The sequence below is a fragment of the Ruditapes philippinarum genome, unplaced genomic scaffold (assembly GCF_026571515.1).
Source record: "Ruditapes philippinarum isolate M1 unplaced genomic scaffold, ASM2657151v2 ctg1076_1_1_1_1, whole genome shotgun sequence".
NCBI classification, from domain to species: Eukaryota; Metazoa; Mollusca; class Bivalvia; order Venerida; family Veneridae; genus Ruditapes; species Ruditapes philippinarum.
Genome location: NW_026856464.1, coordinates 63,500 through 86,030, shown reverse-complemented (window position 1 = coordinate 86,030; position 22,531 = coordinate 63,500). Strand labels below are relative to the sequence as shown.

At 34.0% G+C, this 22,531-nt stretch overlaps 2 protein-coding genes across 2 annotated transcripts in view; both read right to left on the bottom strand.

Annotated features, from left to right (window-relative positions):
• Positions 1 to 9,053, bottom strand: part of LOC132746645 (capping protein-inhibiting regulator of actin dynamics-like) — a 38,055-nt gene extending 29,002 nt beyond the window's left edge. The window contains exon 1 of the mRNA XM_060735868.1: positions 8,799 to 9,053. The gene's annotated coding sequence lies outside the window, so the exon portion shown is untranslated. The remainder of the gene's footprint in view (positions 1 to 8,798) is intronic.
• A 5,597-nt stretch (positions 9,054 to 14,650) lies between these two features.
• LOC132746641 (uncharacterized) lies at positions 14,651 to 18,772 on the bottom strand. Its single transcript, XM_060735863.1, has 2 exons — positions 18,493 to 18,772; positions 14,651 to 16,425 (listed from the first exon to the last, which is right to left on the bottom strand). Exons 1-2 carry the CDS (start codon positions 18,584 to 18,586, stop codon positions 15,200 to 15,202), a joined length of 1,320 nt encoding a protein of 439 aa, XP_060591846.1. The 5' UTR covers positions 18,587 to 18,772; the 3' UTR covers positions 14,651 to 15,199.
• Between the last annotated feature and the right edge of the window lie 3,759 nt (positions 18,773 to 22,531).

Genomic DNA, 22,531 nt, shown 5'->3' with positions numbered 1-22,531 from the left:
CCTAGTGATGAAGCATCACTGTAAACTACTCTTGAACAAATCTGAGACTGGAAAATGTTCCGGGAATTTACATTATCTAACTGTTCAATCCAAAACTTAATTTGCTTAATACTTTCCTGAGAAAGACAAATGTAAGAATCCCATGATAGAGAATGTAAAATGTCAATACTCAAATAACGGGTCATTATCTGTGTCACATGACCTATAACAATTGTCATGGAAATGACCTGACCTACTAAACTTGCTACTTTCCTAACTGGCGCACGCCTGTGTACCTTCAAATCATGCAATAACTGAGAAGCAGTTAACTTAGCCTTATCAATTCTTTCCTCGGAAACCATTATAATTCCATCTTTAGAATTCAAAATGGCTCCTAAAAAATGCAAAACCTGTGTTGGAAGCCAAACACATTTATTTGCATTCGGAATAAATCCTGACAATAACAGATCTTGTTTAACCTCATTACTAAGCAACAATGCTTTTTCATAATCGCTCGCACAACCCAAACCATCGTCTAAAAAGTTAATACCAATTTTCCTTCACTTCTCCATTTTGCAATTAAAGGTCTAGTTACTTTTGTAAAAATGTAACACGCACTCGATAACCCAAACGGTAAAACAAGAAACTTATAAAAAATCACTTGACCGTCATCTCTAACCCAAGAAAATCCCAAAAATTCAGTGTGTGGTTCAAAAATTTCAATGAAATGATAAGCACTAGTAATATCAAATTTAATCATAAAGGAACCCTTTTGCAAATACGATAAAGCTATCCTTAAATCTTCAAATTTCACTGATTGCTTCCATAAATGTTTATTCACATTACGAAGATCTAAAATCAATCTCTTTTTACCACTATTCTGAATAGATACAGTTAAGGGATTAACAACTCGTGGAGGACTAGAACAACGTACAATAAGAGATCTATCTAACAAATCTTTAATGGCACATGAAACAAATTCTGGTTCAGATAAAGCAGATTTATTATTTTTACAAAAAGTAATAGTAGGTGTTGAATAAAATGGAATTTTATAACCAAATTTCAATACGTCTAAAATAAAATCAGACGCGCCTATGTCACGCCAAAATTGAATATTTTTTCTCAGTCTACCTTTAACTATTATACATTTTTGACCTTGTTCATACTCATGAAAGTCATGTGTAAACATAGTATAATCAAATTGATACTCATCTTTATACACAACTTCATTTTTTGACTGTTGACTGGTTCCCGAGTGATTTGGCTGTGAAAGGACAGTCTCGTCGGAAATGTCCGAATTCTCCACAAGCGAAACAGGGTCCTGTAGCGGCCGAGCCATAGTTCTCTGAAACGTTAATGAAACGTGGTCCTCTGAGATAGGGGCGAAAAAGACTCCCTCTACCGAATCCTCCGGAAGCAATCCTCGATGATGAACCGTAAAAACCGGGGTTATTACGCACTGGAACAGCAAAATCCATGGGAGTATACCTCGGAGAAGCAAAACGTTTATTGGCGGGAAATTTGCTGCCTTGTTTCTCTTTCTTTCGTTTAAGAGCCTTGTTCTCAGCTCAGGTGATTTTCGCTTCATCATCTTCATCACTCGCAACTGGATTGCTGACATAATTTCTGACCGTGTCTCAGCCTGCCGTACTTGTGTCAGCTATTCGGATATGCTTGTTGCGTTCTTTAACTAAGCTTATAACCTCTTCTAAAAGCTCACAGCTATACTGATATTTGCCGTTTTGTATTCCCCACTTAGCCTGCTTAACTTTTTCGTCAATACTACTATTAAGTTCGTACTGAATCTTGTGTCCTTCAAATTTCCATGTTAAAACTTTCTCTGATTTTAATTTGTCTACTTCTGAAGATAAAGATCGTGACTTGCCTTGAACTTCGTCTCTTAAAGTTTGAAAATCCTGCCTCTGTGAACGCAGTTCATCCAAAACAAGCTGTAGTTGATTATTAAAACCATGAGAGCTGCCTTCTGCTTGCAAGTCAAGACCACGTGGTGAATTGTCCAAGTTTTCTTCTGACATTCCAAGGACATACAAGTTACACACTACACAGTTAATTTAAGCTGATATTGCCTAGTCGATCGTCCAAAGCTGAATGACCAATACTACACATTACTTTAGCACGAAAACTTCGTGCACAAAACTATGCAATAGGATACTTTATTCGACCAATGGAAAATAATTTTCCTCTAATTCGCTTTCGCTCAACCGTGGAAAATTATATTAATCAAAACACTTCATTGCTCTTTTTATCTTAAAAAGAATATAAAATACGACAGTATATCATGGTATTAAAAATTATATAATTATATAAATCTTTGTGTGTTAGAATTTATAAAGCGGAGCCTTACTGATATTTCACTTTAAATGATTTTGATTATTTTAAATAATGGTTTGCAAGTAAAATTGCCTTTTTGACACATTTTTCATTTAAATGATAACATTTAGCTTTTGATCAGTAAGTAAATAAGAATAATCATTTTTTTATGATTACGGAGTACATTTCACGGTGAGACGAACCCTAAATGACGTCTGTATGGCCGCCGCCATTTTGAAAGGGACGTAACGTCAGGTTACAACGTAAGTCAACGGGGAAAATTATAATAATAACATTTTGACCATATTACTGACTTAATGGAAAAAATGAAAAACATGCCTGGAGATATTGACGTCAGGGTTAACATGACATTAATTTAAATGATTTTACTATTATATCTAATAAAAAATGGAATATTCAAATTTGGTTGGACAGACTATAATAGCCGAGATGTTCCGATGTTTACAAGGCGTGAGAATATAGTTTTGTCAAAATGCACAGATGTGCAGGATGGGATGTCTCTCCACTGGAGACAAAGCACTGCCAACCGGTAAACCGTGTCACATAAGCTTTATAGTACTACAGTTTAAATATATTTCTGACAAATTTCACATGGATTTTTTTTTACAATTTTTTTAAAGCTTGAAATGTTCATCATGTTTGAGAATCTTTGAGATAATACTGGACAATACATAATCTTGAAATTCACCCTGTGCTTACTCTTGAACTTTATAGTTACCACTAGTGTAGCTGCTGATAATGACAACTATTTTTATGACATGCGTGGGCAAAAAACGGTACGTGTGTAGTACATAGTATTTGCGTCCGTGACTTTTTAAGAATAGTTCATAATTTTATAAATGAAAAAGTGTAGAGCCCGCTAGTAACCCATGCAAAAATGTTTCGTGGAAAGAATATTATCCATTTCGTAAATCGAAGCCTTGTGAAGTTCTGTATTTTTAAACATGTTCACTTTACTGAAAACAAATGTATGGGTTATGCTCAGCACCCCATAAAAATGAAATATTTAGACAAAAAAATATGAAAAACATATTACACGAACCGTCTGCTGCATTGGTTTTTAGCCCCACGCAGATCACACAAAAAAGTCACATGATATAGCTCTCGAATTCTCCTGACAATTGATATGAAAATACTTTAATAATCAAACAAACGCTTTATAGAATTTCAAACCACTTGCTTCTCACCGCTGTGGGTTCGAATCCCGTCAGGGACTTTGAATTCTTCAAGTGAGGAAGCTATCCAGCTAGCTTACGGGACGTCGGTGGTTCTACTCAGGTACCCGTTTGTGCCTGAAACAATGCACGGAAGGGCACCTGATGTCTTCCTCCACCAGTAAAGCTGGAACGTCAACATATGACCTAAACTGTGTCGGTGCGACGTAAAACCCAATACAACAAACGCTTTATAGAATTATTGACATTTTATTAAAAAAATCTTTATCAAAGAAATATGAAAAAGCAATATAAGATGTGTACTATGAGATATAAACTAATATGAAGTTAAATGAAACTTGTCCAAAATCTGTGAAATGGTAAAAAAAATCAGCTGTGAGTTAGTAATGTTCTTTTTGTTGTCTAGGAAACCACACAACACTTTGATGCGGTTGCTAATGTCCTGAAATTTTAAGAAAGTGGTTTTAACAACGTGACTTTAAATTTAAACAAAAAACCAGATGGTGTAACTTTTAACAATATATATCAAATGCATATAGGTAATCATCGGACATCGAAAGAAAAATAAGGTGCATTAAAAAATTTTTTCAACCAATGTATTTAATGATTGAAAAAATATAATACGTATGTTCGACAATCATAATCAGTTTTCGATGACCGCTTGACATACTTGACATTTGATCAAATTTGAAAAATCTGTCAACAACTATAGCTCTATGTAATTCATACTTTTGGTTTTCTAAATATAATTATCAAATAAATAACGTACATTTTACTTTTACATTTTGTTTATGTACATATATTTCAGATTACACCGTCTATGTCGACTTGAACTCAGAAAGGTTCAGTAATTTCTTGAACTTATTAGAGGTACTTCTAAACATTTTTAAGCAGTCCTAAAGGTTTTTAAGCAGTTAAAACACGAAGAAATGGTTCCCTCCTGTCTGCAAATCAGTCCGTTTGTCCGCCTGTCCGACCGCAACATTTTCGTGTCTTCTTTTTATAACTGCTGGATTGCGGAAAAAGTTTTAAATAAATTGACAAATTATCACCATTCTGAGGCGATATGACGATGTGCTAAGTGCTAAAAGCCTGGTAGCTACCCCGAGGTCAAGGTCACATTCAGAGGTCAAGTATGAAAAGGTCAACAGTCTGTTTAATATCCATAACTTTTAAACTGCTGAAATGTTTTTAGAATAACATGAAACAAATTGATTCAATGTACCATTATGACACGAACGCTTAGCGCGAAACTAGGTTGGTACATCAAGGTCAAGGTAACACTTAAAGATTAATTATGAAAAAATCAAAACTTGGTGTTGGCTCCAAAGTTCCAAACTGCTAAAAAATTAATTCCTTGGCATAGATGATCACCATTATGAAACATTATAGGAAGAAGTTTAAAATAACTTTGTATAAATAATAACCCTATAACACGGTGTGCTTACGATGTGCATAGAGTAAAATCATTTATCCCAAAGTTCAAGGTCAGTCAAATGTTAAAACTCCGACATTGCTGTATAGCTGTCCTTCACACTTCCTTGAAATTTAGTAGCGTAGATTATACCGAAATACGATATTCTATTAATGTATTCTAGGTCCGTATGGGTAAGAAGTATTTTCGGCTTCGGTAAACAAAGTAAAAATACCTGACATGATCTAGTTTCAGTACATTTAGTTCATCCCTTAGGTTTTGGTTTTCCTTTTGTAGTTCAGCTTTCTCAGCAATTTCTTTCTCTAATTTTTGCCTCTCCCTTAAAAAGAAATAATTGGACAGGCTCAAACAACAACAAAAACATTTGAGTTTTTACCTTTTTCTTCTGACAGACCAATAACAAGATACGCTTGAACGCAAGCACCTACCTGGCTAGCTTCAAACAGAACAGAAAAGCAAATGAAATGCAAAATATGTAATCATCGATGGAATTGTTTTACATGTGATATGTTGTCCAAGGTTATATGTTTTAACTTGTGAAAATACATAGGGAGACACGTTTAGTTATTTTCATGCCAGTGAATGTCCGCACACAAGCAGATATGACACTTGCTTCTTTCAAATTCTGTCATATATTCTGATATTAAAGGGGTTCCACTGAGATTCAAAAGACTTATGTAATAATATTTGAATTTGTTTCCCTAAATCAACTGGTACACCAGAAAATGGAAACTATGCAAAAGATATTACAGAATATACTCGATATTGAATTAATAATCGAAATTTTCTTCGGTTTTTGGACCGATTTGAATGAAAAGCGTTGCAACGCTTTTCATTTTAGGGTCAAATCGCACAATAAATAGTATTGTCTCTAGAAACCGGATTGGGAAAAGAATCTGAAATTTGACACATGGGTTATTGATTAAGACCTTCATCCACTGGTACAAAAATCTTCAAAAACTATTTTGGTCCCTTCATGCAACAAACTTCAGTGGTGTCCCTTTAAATACTGTGTTTTTGTGTTGAAAATTGAACACTGCTCAAGCAAATGCTTGTAATGTGATTCTAGTTTATGAGATTTGCTTTGTTTTCCATAAATATACTTGATCAAACGAGGTCTACAACTTTCAATTAATAATGTTTTAAATTTCCTTCGAGGGATCGTCCAATTTACATAGATAATTTACCTTTCCGCGTTCTTATTGCATATTTTGGCATCCTCCTCATTGTTATGAGCATGATTCTGTTCACACGGATAACCACCCGTTAATTTTTTGCCCTTAAAAAGAAGAAAATCTATAAAAGTCACCAAATGAAAGAGATGAAGTAAATAAAATTCCAACAGATAATATCTCATTACTTAAAATAACATTTCTAAAAGATATGGTGGTTTTGGTGATAATAATATAATAAACTTGAAGATCCGTAAAATACAAATATAATTCATACGATACAATAAGTGAACCCTTACTACGTTTGCCATTGCATTAAATGCCGCATCCATTTTCTGACGTTAGTTTTTGGTGAATGTATAAACCTGCCGAGAAGAAAAGATCGGTAAAAGTAAACATGGTAAAGCACATATGCAAGCAAGTTTATTTTGATAAGTTTAGAGCTCTAAATAACCATATATACATCTACTGTAAAACGCTCGTGTTGTTTCTGTCTGTTAGTTTGCATTTTAAGCATTGTTGTTTCTTTGCAAAATTAGCTATTGTGGTATGTTTTGTTGCTGTGAATGTTGTGTTGTTTTGATGTGTTGTTGTGATATGTTGTGTTGTTTTTATAAGTTGCGTTGCTGTAATGTGTTGTGATGATGTAACATTCTGTGTTGCTAGGTGTTGTATATTTGTTATATGTTGTGTTATGTTACTTTGATATGTTGTGCTGCTGTGATATTTTGTGTTGTTTTGATGTGATGTTTAGTGTTGTGATCTGCGTATCGTGATGCATCACATATTGCTATTAACTGGTGTTGTTTACAATACAGACAAAACATCTACAAAAAATCGCCATTCTACGTTTCGATAGAGTGTAAATTCAATAATGATATCAGAGAAAAACACAAGACATAATCACATAAACTTTTTATCACTTAAATCCTTAAACTTGATGGCAAAGTTGTCGTTACTTTATAGAAAACATCACCGTTAACTTTAAGGGCCTCTGCGAAACATTTTTTGAACGAACTTCAAAGTTATTTCAGTTTGAAGAGATCCTTTAATCATATAGACGGATAGGTGGACAGACGACATGCTGTCAGGGACCGTGACTAATATGTGCCATGTACAACTATGCGCAACAACAACAACGAAGCAATTATAACCGTTCATGTTTTTTTAAAAAAAGATTATATATATATTCAAAATAAAAAAACGGCTTTTCTGAAGAAAACTTAACGTCGAAAGCTAAAGAAAAGCGTTTGTGTTTATTGACCTGATTATATATACATTGTATATTCAATATGAAATTCGTGTGTATATATACATGTAGTCATGATATTTACAACTTACTTAATAAATGATGCAATTTCATAAAATATAAAAAAAATCTAATTTTCTGCTTTACATATAAGCAAAATGCCTGCAGATTTTGAAAATTTTGAAAATTTATCTAAAAGTAAAACATTGAGAAGTGAGCAAAGAATGTAATTTACATATTATTAACGACGGTAACAATCCACGTAAAATACGAAAAAGAGGACAAAATATGACCAAAAAAGCCCATACTGCGTTAGTCACGCAGTGCAAATATGATGATAAATATTGGAAAATCAGTCATGGAAAATCAGTCATTAATCGCACAATATATGTAAATTATTATCTGTTTATACGTGATTCTTAGAATATTATAACAATTTTCCCAAGTTGGATTCTTGAAATATTTTGGTTCATCTGGAGGCATGTATTGTTTATATACATTTGTTTAGTAAATGCAGCAGAACTATGAACATATATACAAATAATAATCTACGAATAACGTTGATATCAATTTTAAACTGAGATTTAATATGATCATTCGAAAACAAAACACATTTGTGTACACAGTCGTTATTCTACACTTTTTCAGCACAATAAGGTTATTGTTCTAAACAAATCTAAATGTTTTCGTCGTTTAAAAAAAGTTCCATATTCTAAAATGATGACCAGAAAAAACACAAGTTTTTCTAAAACGAAAATTATAATACACACTTTTTTTAAAAAAATAAGACTTTTCGGGAAATTAATAAGATTTTCTAATTAATGAATACTCACAATCATCTAAAGATATATTATGCTCAAATTTGATATTTGGAGAAAAAAAAAACAGCAACAAAAAAAAACTGACGATTACTGTAAAGTCTTTTTTTAAATGTAAAAATTAAACTTCATATCAATACACACAGAGAAAATATGTTACATTTTAAACTCTACAGGTAATCACAGTATGCAAAAAAAAAACAACAACAAAAAACTAGCAGTTTTATAAGAAGGACCAAATTAATTTGACAAGTTATAGGGAGTGCAGCTTCCCAACCATAGTTTATACATTCTCTTATTCAAATTAGACAAAGAATTTACTAAATTTCTGCGTCCAAAGATGAGCATAGTACATTTGTATATCTTTATGGATACAGAATGAACAAACATAATACAATATTTTCATTTGACAAAATCAGGTAACGTTACTAATTTAGCATAGAAACATTTCCAGTTCGTAACACACGGATGCGTATTTACTAAATAATTAAAATATAATTAAAATTCCATAAATTATTTTAATCAAACCGTTATCATAATGTATAAATATTTATATAACACTTGCGTTAAAAGTTTCCTAAGACATTCCAAAAAAGAAAATCTTCATTAATTACTTACCTCGACTTCTAAAAAAATGAAAACGAATTTTGAATGCGAAGATGATTATAATTTCGGACAGCATCGATATAATGATTTCCGAATAAACGAAGGACTAGATCGAACTTGTATAGCAATAATCAGTATCTTATAAGATAAGATGTATATTTCTTTGCTTTCTAGGGGTTTTAATAAATAACTCGAGTTCATACAAAAGCATTATTTATGTGAACTTTAAACAGCTTCGAAATGTGATAAATAAATGTTTTATCTAATTGTAATGTTACATCATGTTTTGGTGTATGTTTTAACAAATCCTACAAAAAAGCTCTGATAACAGCCGATAAAGCGAATTCATGGAATTTGAATATTTTAAATCTTATCTGTTTATTTCGAGCGTTCCGAATTCGTTTAATTGTCATTTGCAGAGAATTTCATTCAGGTTACGAGGATTGTTACAATGTCTCGTGGAATTTCACGAAACAACGCTAAGATATACAAAGGGGGAAATAAGAAAATGCTATGATTTTTTAAATCAATTTTATTTATGCGTTATTTATTTTTATTGATGAACACTCAATATTTCACGTCCATGTATATAAAAAATATGTAAAATTTACATAATTTTGGCAAAAAATTAATAAGCGATAAAAAGTTTCAAGGAAAAAAAAATGCGTCTTTGGTTTAGACTGAGAACAGTCTGTCAATGACGATGCCTTTAAAGAGGTATTGCTATCCTATTGATTTTAAAGGCCCCTTATGCATAAGAAATGTTTTTATTCTTATTTCTCAAGAACTTTTTATTTTTGGTGTCTTGTTATAGAAAAGTTACTCATTGGCCAGTTATCTGAACCACTTTTGCCTCTGTTACCTACGGAATACTGTTAGGGCCATCGTGGTTATACGTTAAAATACAGAGGGCGACAATGCGATAGTGCCACAGTGCGATGACGACAATGCGACAGTGCGATGGCGACAGTGCGATAACACTATCGCTCTGTCGTCATCGTACTATCGCGTTATCGCATTGTCGCCATCGCACTGTCGCATTGTCGTCTTCGCACTGTCGCATTCTCGTCATTGCACTGTCGCATTGTCGTCATCGCACTATCGCATTGTCGCCCTCTGTATTTTAACGTATAACCACGATGGCCCTTACGGTATTCCGTAGTTACCTGTGGCGAATCGTATAGTTATAGGGAGTTAGTCTTTTGTATGGAAGTCAAAATACTACTTTGTTTAAATTATGCTACTTTAATGACAAACAGTTTCACTTTCCGCGCTTTTTTGCACACATTTTTTCTAAACCCATTTTTAAAATGTGATAAAAGTTATTTTTTCCTTACTAAAAAAGGGGAAAAGTCTGTGCCTTTAAATTAGCTTAAACATTATTTAATCAGGCTTGATTATATAAGAAGACTTGTAGCTTATTCAAACCACGTTTCCAGTCAGTGGTGGCATATATGAAACATTGTCATGTGTCAAGAAGGACTCAAACCTTCGGTCCCTGAAGTTGAGGTGCAGCACCTTGACCTTAACTAGGCCAACGTTCCCTTCTTAAAATCTACAATAATCCAGATATTAGTTATACATGTATTTCATATAGCATATACTCATTCACATATAGACTTATTGGAATGAGCTAACAGTATTTATGTCGTCTCACTGGAATCAGCGAATATGATTATGTCGTCTCACTAGAATCAGCGAATATGATTATGTCGTCTCATTGGAATCAGCGAATATGATTATGTCGTCTCAACGGAATCAGCGAATATGATTATGTCGTCTCACTAGAATCAGCATATAGGATTATGTCGTCTCACTGGAATCAGCTCATACGATTATGTCGTCTCACTGGAATCAGCGAATGTGATTATGTCGTCTCACCGGAATCAGCGAATATGATTATGACGTCTCACTGGAACAGCGAATATGATTGTGTCGTTTCACTGAAAACAGTGAAAATGAATATGTCTTCTTACCGGAAACAGCGATTATGATTATGTAGTCTTACTGGAAGCAGCAAATATGATTATGTCGTCTCACCGGAAACAGCGAATATGATTATGTCGTCTCACTGGAATCAGCAAATCAAGAATTAGTATATAAGATTACATAGTCTGAACGGAAGCAACAGTATGACTTTACAATTAGTATGATGTCTTCGCACTGGAAACTGTGAAATTGGCTATGATCTAAAATTTAGATTGAAAGTGTTAATAATGGCTATTTAACCAATGTTGAAAATGTTAGAGCACTTTCGTTTCTTTCATGCCATTACTTATTCATATCCATAGGTTTCATCGTGCTCTGCTAAAAAAGCTGTTTTCAATTTTGAAGTAACACGTATGAAAATATTGTACAAAGTCCATGATTTACTGGACCAGCCCTCGCCAACTCCGAAAATGTTTCCATTTTCAGAAAATGATAAATGCAATAATATGTTAAAGCCTGCCATTGTTAAACTTGTCTCACGACGATAAAAACCGAGATATAACATCAAATGCCTCTTATCAGATAAAATAGGGACGCTTAAGATGCCCCCTCTTTGAAATTTGATGATAAAAATTCAATGCGACAACGAATATACATTTCATGGTCTCTTTTATACATGATGTCGTTGGTCCTCAGTTTAATCATTTTATTAAAGGCACATTTTGCCTCAGAAATGTCTTAAAGGCACATTTTGCCTCAGAAATGTCTTAAAGGCACATTTTGCTTCAAAAATGTATCAAAGGCACATTTTGCTCCAGAAATGTCTCAAAGGCACATTTTGCCTCAGAAATGTCTCAAAGGCATATTTTGCCTCAGAAATGTCTCAAAGGCACATTTTGCCTCAGAAATGTCTCAAAGGCACATTTTGCCTCAGAAATGTCTCAAAAGCACATTTTGCCCCAGAAATGTCTCAAAGGCACATTTTGCCTCAGAAATGTCTTAAAGGCACATTTTGCCTCAGAAATGTCTCAAAAGCACATTTTGCCCCAGAAATGTCTCAAAGGCACATTTTGCCCCAGAAATGTCCCAAAGGCACATTTTGCCTCAGATATGTCTCAAAGGCACATTTTGCCTCAGATATGTCTCAAAGGCATATTTTGCCTCAGATATGTCTCAAAGGCACATTTTGCCTCAGATATGTCTCAAAGGCACATTTTGCCCCAGAAATGTCCCAAAGGCACATTTTGCCTCAGATATGTCTCAAAGGCACATTTTGCCTCAGATATGTCTCAAAGGCACATTTTGCCTCAGAAATGTCTCAAAGGCATATTTTGCCTCAGAAATGTCTCAAAGGCATATTTTGCCTCAGATATGTCTCAAAGGCACATTTTGCCTCAGATATGTCTCAAAGGCACATTTTGCCTCAGATATGTCTCAAAGGCACATTTTGCCTCAGAAATGTCTCAAAGGCATATTTTGCCTCAGAAATGTCTCAAAGGCATATTTTGCCTCAGATATGTCTCAAAGGCACATTTTGCCTCAGATATGTCTCAAAGGCACATTTTGCCTCAGAAATGTCTCAAAGGCATATTTTGCCTCAGAAATGTCTCAAAAGCACATTTTGCCTCAGAAATGTCTCAAAAGCACATTTTGCCTCAGAAATGTCTCAAAAGCACATTTTGCCTCAGAAATGTCTCAAAGGCACATTTTGCCTCAGAAATGTCTCAAAGGCACATTTTGCCTCAGAAATGTCTCAAAGGCACATTTTGCCTCAGAAATGTCTCAAAGGCACATTTTGCCTCAGAAATGTCTCAAAGGCATATTTTGCCTCAGAAATGTCTTAAAGGCACATTTTGACTCAGAAATGTATTTTTGTTTTCTTCTGTAGAAAGGACAATTATATGTTTTATAATGTTGTAATAAAATATTTAGTACATGCAAGATCAGAAAGATGTTTATCACATTAATAAAATAGTAATTAATGTAAAATAATTTGTAATAAAGATTGCAAAATGTAAACAAAGTAGTATTTCGTCTTCCATACAAAGTACTAAATCACTATAACTTATTGCCAAAAAAAAAAATTAATCAAAAGATGGATAAGCTTTACAGTTAATGAATAATGTTTTTAGAAACTTAAAGGACAACAAAAATAAAAAGTTTTTGAGAAATACAAAGGCTTAATGGGCCTTTAAAAAATTAAAGGTTATATTGAATTTTTTTTATATTGTTCATGTTTTAATATTAAAAGGCAATCCGTCACATGCTAATTGAGCCATTTTCTGTGTTTCCTGGTTTATAACATACAAATAATATGTTTGATAAAAATTGCATTTGTTTCCATGTTGCATTAAAACAAAATTATGCCCATCTAATGTTATAAAATGAATTAACAGGTGAAAGCCAAAATAAGTTTACAATTTAACATAATTACTTTCAATTTTATAATTTACTTCGCATGAACGATTAATAAACTCATGTGGCTAAAGGAAATTTCTGTAGATCTACTAGATTTAACCTGAAACACCCAATTTACATAGAGTGGGACATTCTTTTTTATATTTTAAGAGGATTTGTTTTGTTTTTTGTATTTTAGGTCGAACACTTTTGAGTTTCGTGCGACAAAAGTTGAAAATTGCAAATTCTTTCTAAGTCAAGGGCAATAACTCTAAAAATACTAAATATATCCACACGAAAATACCTAGGTGCACAACTACACATGCTGATCAACATTTCTGTAATGCTTCATGACTCCAGATTAAATACTTTTAAGCTACGTGCAACAGAAAATGAGAACGGACGGACGGAAAAGTGTAAATCTAAATGGTCCCTCCCTAAAGTGGGGGCACAAAAATGAGCATAATGTCACTTTAACCCCTGGAATGTTGCAATGCTCTTCGCATACTCAATTTCATTAAAATCAGATAATCAATCGTTTTCGCTCCGTTACTCTACGCTAGCTATGATATGACTTTATAGGGACTTCATTGAGTTTTTTTTTCATATGACAGGTGTGGATATAAGTTTTCCAGATTTATGTACCATGCATTTGATGACATCTGGACCAATAACCTTCGTGAAAAATGTCAAATCATATGCTCAATCCGTTTTTTCCAGAATAATTATTTCTGCTTCGCAAAATGACCCAAAAATGAAAATCGTTTTAACGTTTTATACTCAAATCTGACAAAGAATCATCTTTCTGAGATCATTTGAACCGCACGAGGAGCATACCAACTACCCTGAATGCTCTCTGTACTCAGCTATGTGGGCATGGTGGTGATGTGCTGTTGGTAGTTTACCTCCTGGATCACGGCAGTAAGCCACGGGAATGTAAAATATCATATAAATAGAATACTATCCAATATGTCGTTGAATTCCGAACACCTCGCCGATTATACAATTACATCCCGGATGTGTAGTTTTATCACGTGACTTTTGATGCACGGTATAATCTTTGAAAAATTAACATGATAAATGATAATCAGAAACAATCTAAAAATACCTATTGACATACAATTACAACCAAATTCGAAATATCAACAGGTACAGACGATTCTCGTTATCTTGTAGCGGACAGAACCGTCGACCAGTACATGTATATGTTTAAAAAAAACACACGACATTAAGCATATAAATGTATGTTATATAAAGTATATAAATGTATGTTATATACTTTTTACTTTACGATGCGTATCTCAAACACTTAATTTAGGTCGACTTTTACACAATATAATGAAATAAAGTAATTAAACAAATCCTTTAATTTACGACTAAATTTGTTAACATGCTTGTATTTTAAATTTGTATTCTATTTCAGACCGAAATACCGTATTCATATAGATTGAATAGGTTGCGATTTTATGGTGTTATTCTTTTGTATAATATTTGGAAGAAAAAAAGAAGTACAACAGGCAAACCAAAATATTTCAAGAGGAACAAAAAATGGTGACATTCATTGAATGTTTTAATAAATGAATTTGGTGGTTATTACACTTACATGTATATACTTACAGTAATTTTTAATGAAACTCGAACAGAACTTGTGGTTTGTAGAATGATGTATTGACCCTCACTAATACTGTAATAACGATTCATCGATGCGACTATCGATGATATCGGCCAGGCCCAAGAAAGAACTGCCGCTTCGCATTGTACATTGTTTGTATAACATAACCTAATCACAAAAGTGACTACATGAGGTTCATTTTTGCTAAATGCTATACGTAAACCAATTCTTGCTGATTTAATAAAATTGTTTGTGTGTTTTTTTCCTTTAAAGATTGTATGACTTTGAAAACAGTAAAAAGTTTATTTATTAAAGAAAAACAGTAGCTAAGAACATTACATTGTGTATACTGTTTTGTGAAAACACCGAACCTTACACGTGAATTTATACACAGATGCTTGTGTCACAAACTGTAAGTTATACGTATACTGAACGGTTAAATCCAATTGAAATATGCTTAGAACATATACTTTGTCTACTGTCTTGAAATGTTTCCTAACAAAGAACCTATGGCTCCGGCGATTATTTCTCCTAGACCTATTCTTCTTGGTGGTGACTGATGGGAATGAAAAGGTGGAGAAAGCCTTCTCATCATTCGTCCACGTCTTAGGCCGCGGTAAGGTCCCATACCTATTACTTCCGGTGGAACAAAAAATGGCGGTGGACGTAAAAATACCGGCAAAAGAGGACCACCAAATGGTCGGCCTAGACCACGTTGTCCGGGAAAAGGAACTCCTACAGGCACCGGCATTAGTGGTAAACCTCTCGGTGGTCCCGTTATATGCGGATGAATTATCCCAGGTAAAAAAGGAGGTCTGTTTCCTCTTGTTGCATCTAAGGAATGTGAATGATCATGCATATTTGGTGCATCATGATGGTCATCTGGAAAAAACGGAATGTTATTTCTAGGCGCAGATATAACAACAGGTGTACCACTCACAGGATCGACGAAACTTTGTCTATGAGCCCCAGCACTTTCTGACATGTGGTCGTGATGACCGGATGAATGTGTATCTCTATGAACAGCCGGATGAGGAGAATTGTTACCGTGCTGTCCTGGCAAATCAACATGTGAACCAGTCTGTCTGTGATTAGCTGGAAATAGATGTTCGTTATCATGTTGTCCTGATAAACCAATGTGAGATCCAGACTGTCTGTGAACAGCCGGAAGTGGAGAATCGTTACCGTGCTGTCCTGGTAAGTCAACGTGGGAACCAGTCTGTCTGTGATTAGCTGGAAATAGATGTTCGTTACCATGTTGTCCTGATAAACCAATGTGAGATCCAGACTGCCTGTGAACAGCCGGAAGTGGAGAATCGTTACCGTGCTGCCCTGGTAAGTCAACGTGGGAACCAGGTGAAATAAGATGCGGTCCTTGTGAATTAGCCTGTGAACCAGACTGTCTATGAACAGCCGGAAATGGAGATTCGTTGCCGTGCTGCCCTGGTAAATCAACATGGGCATTAGAGTGGCTCGTGTGTAAATCATTACCATGTTGTCGAACATGGGAAATATGGGAATTTTCACCACGATGTCTATGAATTACCGGATGCGGAGACTGGTTTCCATGCTCACCCGGAAGGTCAACATGAGAATCAGGAGCCAGCACATTTGGTAGGTTGGTTTGTCTAGAACTGTCAAACAAATGGACCTGTCCGTCTTGTACTCCGGTAAATCCTTGAACAATTCTCCTCTCTGTATCTGTAAAATATCAAATATCTTCAAAATCAAAATTTAGATTGCCATAAATATATCTCCAAAGTATGGCGGCTGATTTACCCCATGTAGACTATTCCCTTTTATTTTGCAACGAAAATGCGGAAACACAACATGGCGTCAGTCAGCTACCATACCATAATAGTTTTCCCGGTTAACTTATTTTTCAAACAAGTTCCTTTTTTTTCACTTTAGTTTTAACTGGCCCCAAAAATATACATATTATTTTTTTCTCCTAGGTTTGAACTATAAAAGTGGCGCAACAACTCAGATTTCATTGCCAATATAAAAATTATCTTAAAATTTAAAAGTCTTTCGTTACTGTATTATGACTGTTGTAAAAAAATATTAATTAAAGTTGCAAAGCCGCCCTTAAGTGGTCGGTTTTTTTCATTTATTTACAAAATTCATTGATATGACAACAATCTTCAATTTATTTTTTAGAATTTAATTGCATAGTCGTCATCGTCGTCGAGGTCGTTATTGTTATAATTATTTTCATTATTGTTGTTTGTCGCTGTTGTAGAACACATGCTATCTTTAACAATGTAACAAGTGAACAAAAAAAAAATGATAACATAACTTATACATGCATAACGCGTCACTCGCACATTTTATTATACGTCTGACAATAAAAGAATGCTTATAGAAACCGCGGCAACAACAAAAAAAAAACATTTTAATAAACTAACAAAATGATATTACAGTATATCATAACATTGATATATAACATTGATACATTGTATATCTTTGATTTAGTGTCGTCGTAAAACGTTAATAGTATTTCCGCATTCTCGCACGTGACGACCTTAACCTTCAGCTAGTAAGAAATGCCGCAAATTGATGACGCATTCTTTTTCTTTCTTTTTTTATTCTTTCTTTCTTTTTCTTTCTTTCTTTCTTTCTTTCTTTCTTTCTTCTTTCTTTCTTTCTTTCTTTTTATTTCAGCAACAACAACAACAACAAAATTATAAGAAAAAATAAAAATGAAATAAAAAAAGAAAAAATAGAAAACCAAAAATACAAACACTATAAAATTAAAAAAAAACATATTATGCTATGGAATATTTTTAGGATTTTCCTTTAATCAGACGTATCATTATTCTCTTAAATTACTATTAATAAATAATTCTAGCTGAATTTTAATGATATCTTCATATCCGTGGAGACGGAAACTAATTGTATTTAACACTTACAATAAGAAAATTTTCATTTTTTATCTCTATCTTGAATACTTTTCCTACGCAAAGACACTTGGAGTGTGGAGCTCCAAACGCCTTAAAATCCCAGATGTAAAATGTATATTTGTCAATCATTTTTCAACATTCATGACAATAATGTATTATTATAGATGTTGAAATATGTTTTTTCTTCTCTTCAAAACAGCTTATATTAAGATTTTTTTTCATATATGATAAGTAAATGTGCTAGGATTGACAAATATACATTTTATTTGGATTTTAATGCGTTTGGAGCTCCACACCCAAGTGCCCATGTTCCTACGTAGACCTCTAATATATCTCGATCATTGACATGCAATATACAATTGCCTGCATTGTTTCAATAGTTAAATCATAAACATTTCGGCCAATTCTATTGTTTTCTCGAGCGCAGTTTTCCCTCTGGTCATACGTGATCAACTAATTTCACGTCATTGTCAAGGATTTCACGTGCGAGAGTATAGAAATATGAAACTTGAAATCAATCAAAACCAAATAATGTTTCTGAAAAGCCTACAAATAAGTTTTTACTGATATGACGGCATGGTCGGGTGGTTAACACGTCAGACTAGTGATCTAAGGATCGCTTGCCTTGTGGGTTCAGACCTCGCCAGGCTCTTTGAGCAAGAAACTTAACATTCATTCCTCAGTACTGTTTGGTTTCAGAACGGGTTCGAGAGTGTGTCTATAGGCTTAAAGCTTCCTATACAATCGAACTAAAATAAGTTCTGTACAAACCAAGTTCTTACTGAATATCGACTCGAGTTAAATCATATTTGTAACAGTAAAAAATATGTTTACAGTATGCAAACTTTAGATGATTGAAAATTACCTGATAAATGTCCATGTGATGTTGTCAAGCCTATTTGGCTTATCAGTAAGCATACCTCCAAAATGCAAAATACATGGCCGTAACAAGAATTCATTTTCAAAGATGATTATTATACAGTATATTATATGATGTCCTTTTTTACTTTATACATGCGTTGATTAAGACTGAACAAAAAAAGAAGATTTCAGTTATTAAAACATTTAAAATCCATGAAAATTCTCACATTTTATGTCAATTTCTTTAAAGGAAAAGAAGAGAAAAGATACTGACTGATTAGTATAGATTCATGATTGGTCGACTAAAACATTATTTTTGTCATAATTATATATAAATAATAAGCGTTAAACAAGCCGCAAAAACATGACAGGCTATAGATAATATATTTATTGTATATGGTCCCTCCATTTCACTATAAATGTTACTTTTTTCCTTGCTTTTCATTTTTGGTACGTGTCAGTTGTGGCACTGTTGTGGCATCCACGTTCCGAGATCGCTAGCTTAATCCAAAATAGGAAATTTTATGAGCTTTAAGAACAATGTTTAGTACGTTGGTGTTTTACGCGCTTCGCACGTTTTTAAAAAAAGATCGATTGGTAGTTTGAAATATAGAATATCAGTATTCTTGCACAGTCCTTCAACAACATAAAATATCGATACCGCGATACTCTTTTGAAATGAAAGAATCGTCTGTTTTCTGGCAGATGCATTTTCATCAAAAACTTGACGGGATCAATCTGTTTCATACAATTTTTGTAATTATAGGTATTTTATACTTTGTGGTCCTCAAGTACAATCAGGATGTACTTCTGCAAGAGGCGCCGAAACATATCACAAAACAATCAAACAGAGAAATATAAGATGCAAACAAAAATAACTGGATGAAAAATCACAAGCTAAATAAAAGTCCCACACTTGTCATTTAAACCCCAATGGAGGCCTTGTTAAATGGTACCTTATGGAACAAGACCAATCTCATTTTTCGAGCCTTTAATTGCGTCCATCTTCGGATTCATTCGGAAGAACTCGACGATTATTAGTTAGTCGTATTGCGAGAAAACCGAATATAGACGGAAAGGGCCGAATATAGCGATTTCCTCGGATTCTTGGAAATCAACGAGAAGTTCCAAATAGTTAATGACATAAAAAAGCAGCCTCCGAAAAATGTAGAGCGACACCCCGAATATTTACCACGTTAATTCGTGCATGTTTAATTTACTTAAATCATAAACAAGCTATAAACGACGGAAGATATTTACTTGTTACAAACGTTTTTCCCCGCCGAGGACAAGAAACATATTTTTATAAAGCCTTCGTATCACTGTGATAATAGGGCGAATCATTAATTAAATTGGTCATTAATTGTCATATGAACTAGCCGATTGACAGGGCTTTACTTTATTTAGAGTCATCGTGAGCACAGAAAAAAAATATGTTTTCTCTTCAGATTTCATACTCTTACTACATCAGCCCATGTTATGAATAATGTCAAAAGAGGTACATATGTTTTGGGGATAAAACAACCTTTGGGATAAAAACAAGAACAATCTTTAAAAATGATATTTGGCCTAAAGTTGCAAAAATCAGTTCAATGAAGAAATGATATTATAATGATGGAATTATGACAGTTATTACTTGTTGTGATTGCAAACAGTTATGTAGGACTCTCAGTAGGGTAAGTTCAACAAACTGTACTACGAGCTGATGTATAATGCTGCATTACGTTTGAGCAATATAGTCCCTCTACGCCGTAAAAGTGATATTCCGACCCAGAACAAAAAGTAATCCAGAATCCAGCTTGGCCGTTGAAATATTTTGACTTCAGAAAGTTCTGAATCACTCGAGCCTCTATCTCAATGATCATCTGTTTTTGTTATATATTTATGTTTCGAAATTTTATTTATTAACACTGGTGGTTGGCTTTCAGAAACCAGGGCACTTTGGGGTCCGGAACGAGCTTCTAACCGTCATCCCAACTGAGTATGATTATTTAAAATCAATAAATTCCATTTATGTAAATCCTATAATACAAACTATTGTTGAGCTAGTTAAGTATAAGTGCGTTTGCAATATTTCGAAAAATGATTGGTTTGTTCATATTTTGCTTCACTTAAATGGCATGGAACTGATTGTTACGTTCATTTGTTTTAAATTGTTGTTCCAGGGGGTTGGGATGCAATGCAAGACAACAACAACAACAAAAAAACGAAACAAAACAAAACAAACAAACAATTACACAAGAATGCGATAGATCGCCTGTCAAAACAATTGTGCACGTGCCCATATTCATAACATGAGCGGCGTCACGACAAAACCAACATAGTGGGTTTGCGACCAGCATGGATCCAGACCAGCCTGCGCATCCGCGCAGTCTGGTCAGGATCCATGCTGTTCGCTTACAACTCTATAACAAGTAAAAAAACTGATAGCGAACAGCATGGATCCTGATCAGACTGCGCGGATGCGCAGGCTGGTCTGGATCCATGCTGGTCGCAAACCCATTATGTTGGTTTTGTTGTGACACGGCTCAGTCATGTACCCGTGATACCACCCACACAATCAACATTGTGACAACCCATATAATCTGTTCTGTTGTGAAATGTACGGATTATTTCAATTACAGAATTACAAATGCTTTAACCCTTTACCTCATATATACGCGAAACAACGCACTTTCGACCCCTTTAAGGCCTCAAATAGTGAAAAAATGTCCTGTTTGGGCCCCAAACACATGTTTTCGTTCGAGAAATGGTGTTAAAAAAGTGACCACTTTTTCGGCGCGGCCCCCGACCAAAATATAAATCAGGGGGTTGCCAGAAGGGGGATGTGCCCCCTTCTGTTTGGGGGTTTGAAGGGGGCGGCAGTCCCCCTCATCGCCAGAAAATTTTTGGACTTTTGAGAGGCTATAAATGACCCCATAAGAGCATAAGGTAACGTGTAACCAACGCTGAAAGCATTTGACTCTATCTCAAACCATTAAGAAGTTGCGGCACTTTGAAATCAATTTTGATGGAAAAGATCAACGCAAAATAGTGATTTTTGGCAATTTTGAGATGTCCCCTCGTTGCCATGGTAACAGGAAATTTAAGCCTGAGCATGTTGTTACAAAGGCAATGGTCCAGTCAACATTTGTGCCAAGTTTGATTAGTATTGAATCAGTTTTTAAAGTTTTATAGCAATTTGAACTTGTAACGGGAGACTTTTCAATGAAAACAGCCATTTTTCACAAAATGCTTATGAAGTAATGGGTTAATTAAGTCGAACTTTCAAAAACGTTAAAACCAGCGTAAAATAATGGAACATATCGGCATGGTCACATAAGAGGCAAAATCTACATAGTATTGTTATATAAAAATGATAATTTATTGATCATTATCACAGTGCTGTAAACAATACAAGTTTTGTATATATCAGTATGTTAAACTTGCAAATTAATAAAGTTTGCAGCATTAAGAAAACGAATACATGTATATATATATATGTAGCAAAAACGTGAACTTATTGGCAACAATAATTCCTATGTTTTTTGTTTCAGTTATTTCCCTTTAAAATATTAGCTTACATTAATTTTCTTTTTTTTTCATTTCTCACTTCATTTTTATACAAATTGTTACCATCATCAAATGAACAGAGAAAAAAAGGATAAGAATTCCATAGGTGTATTTTTATTAGTTTACTCATGCAGAATTTCCACAAACTTATTAAAGGCCTAATTTATCATGTTAATTGGTGACTTTATGCCTCAAAGTGTTAAGATGATATTCACTGATTGGTGAGATTGGCTCAAACGTTTGATACAATAACATGTCAATAACATTCGATTATGTCGGTACACCAAGTGGCCAATGAAATAATGTTTGCGTAAAATACTAAAAAAGCCGCGCTCATTTGTCATGAATAATTGCTTATTTTTGATAGATTATGACCTTAATCATGCATTAAACACTATTCTTACGTGATTGACAAGTAAAGTATAGACGTTACATTTACGTAGGTAATAATTATAATATTGATACATATATATCACACATAAAGACACATT

What these genes read in the sequence shown, in the direction of transcription:
- LOC132746641 (XM_060735863.1), bottom strand. Translation starts at nt 18,586, where the DNA reads ATGAATTCTTGTTACGGCCATGTATTTTGCATTTTGGAGGTATGCTTA. An exon ending in ATCACATGGACATTTATCAG is followed by an intron (nt 16,426 to 18,492) that starts GTAATTTTCAAT and finishes GATATTTTACAG; the next exon opens with ATACAGAGAGGAGAATTGTT.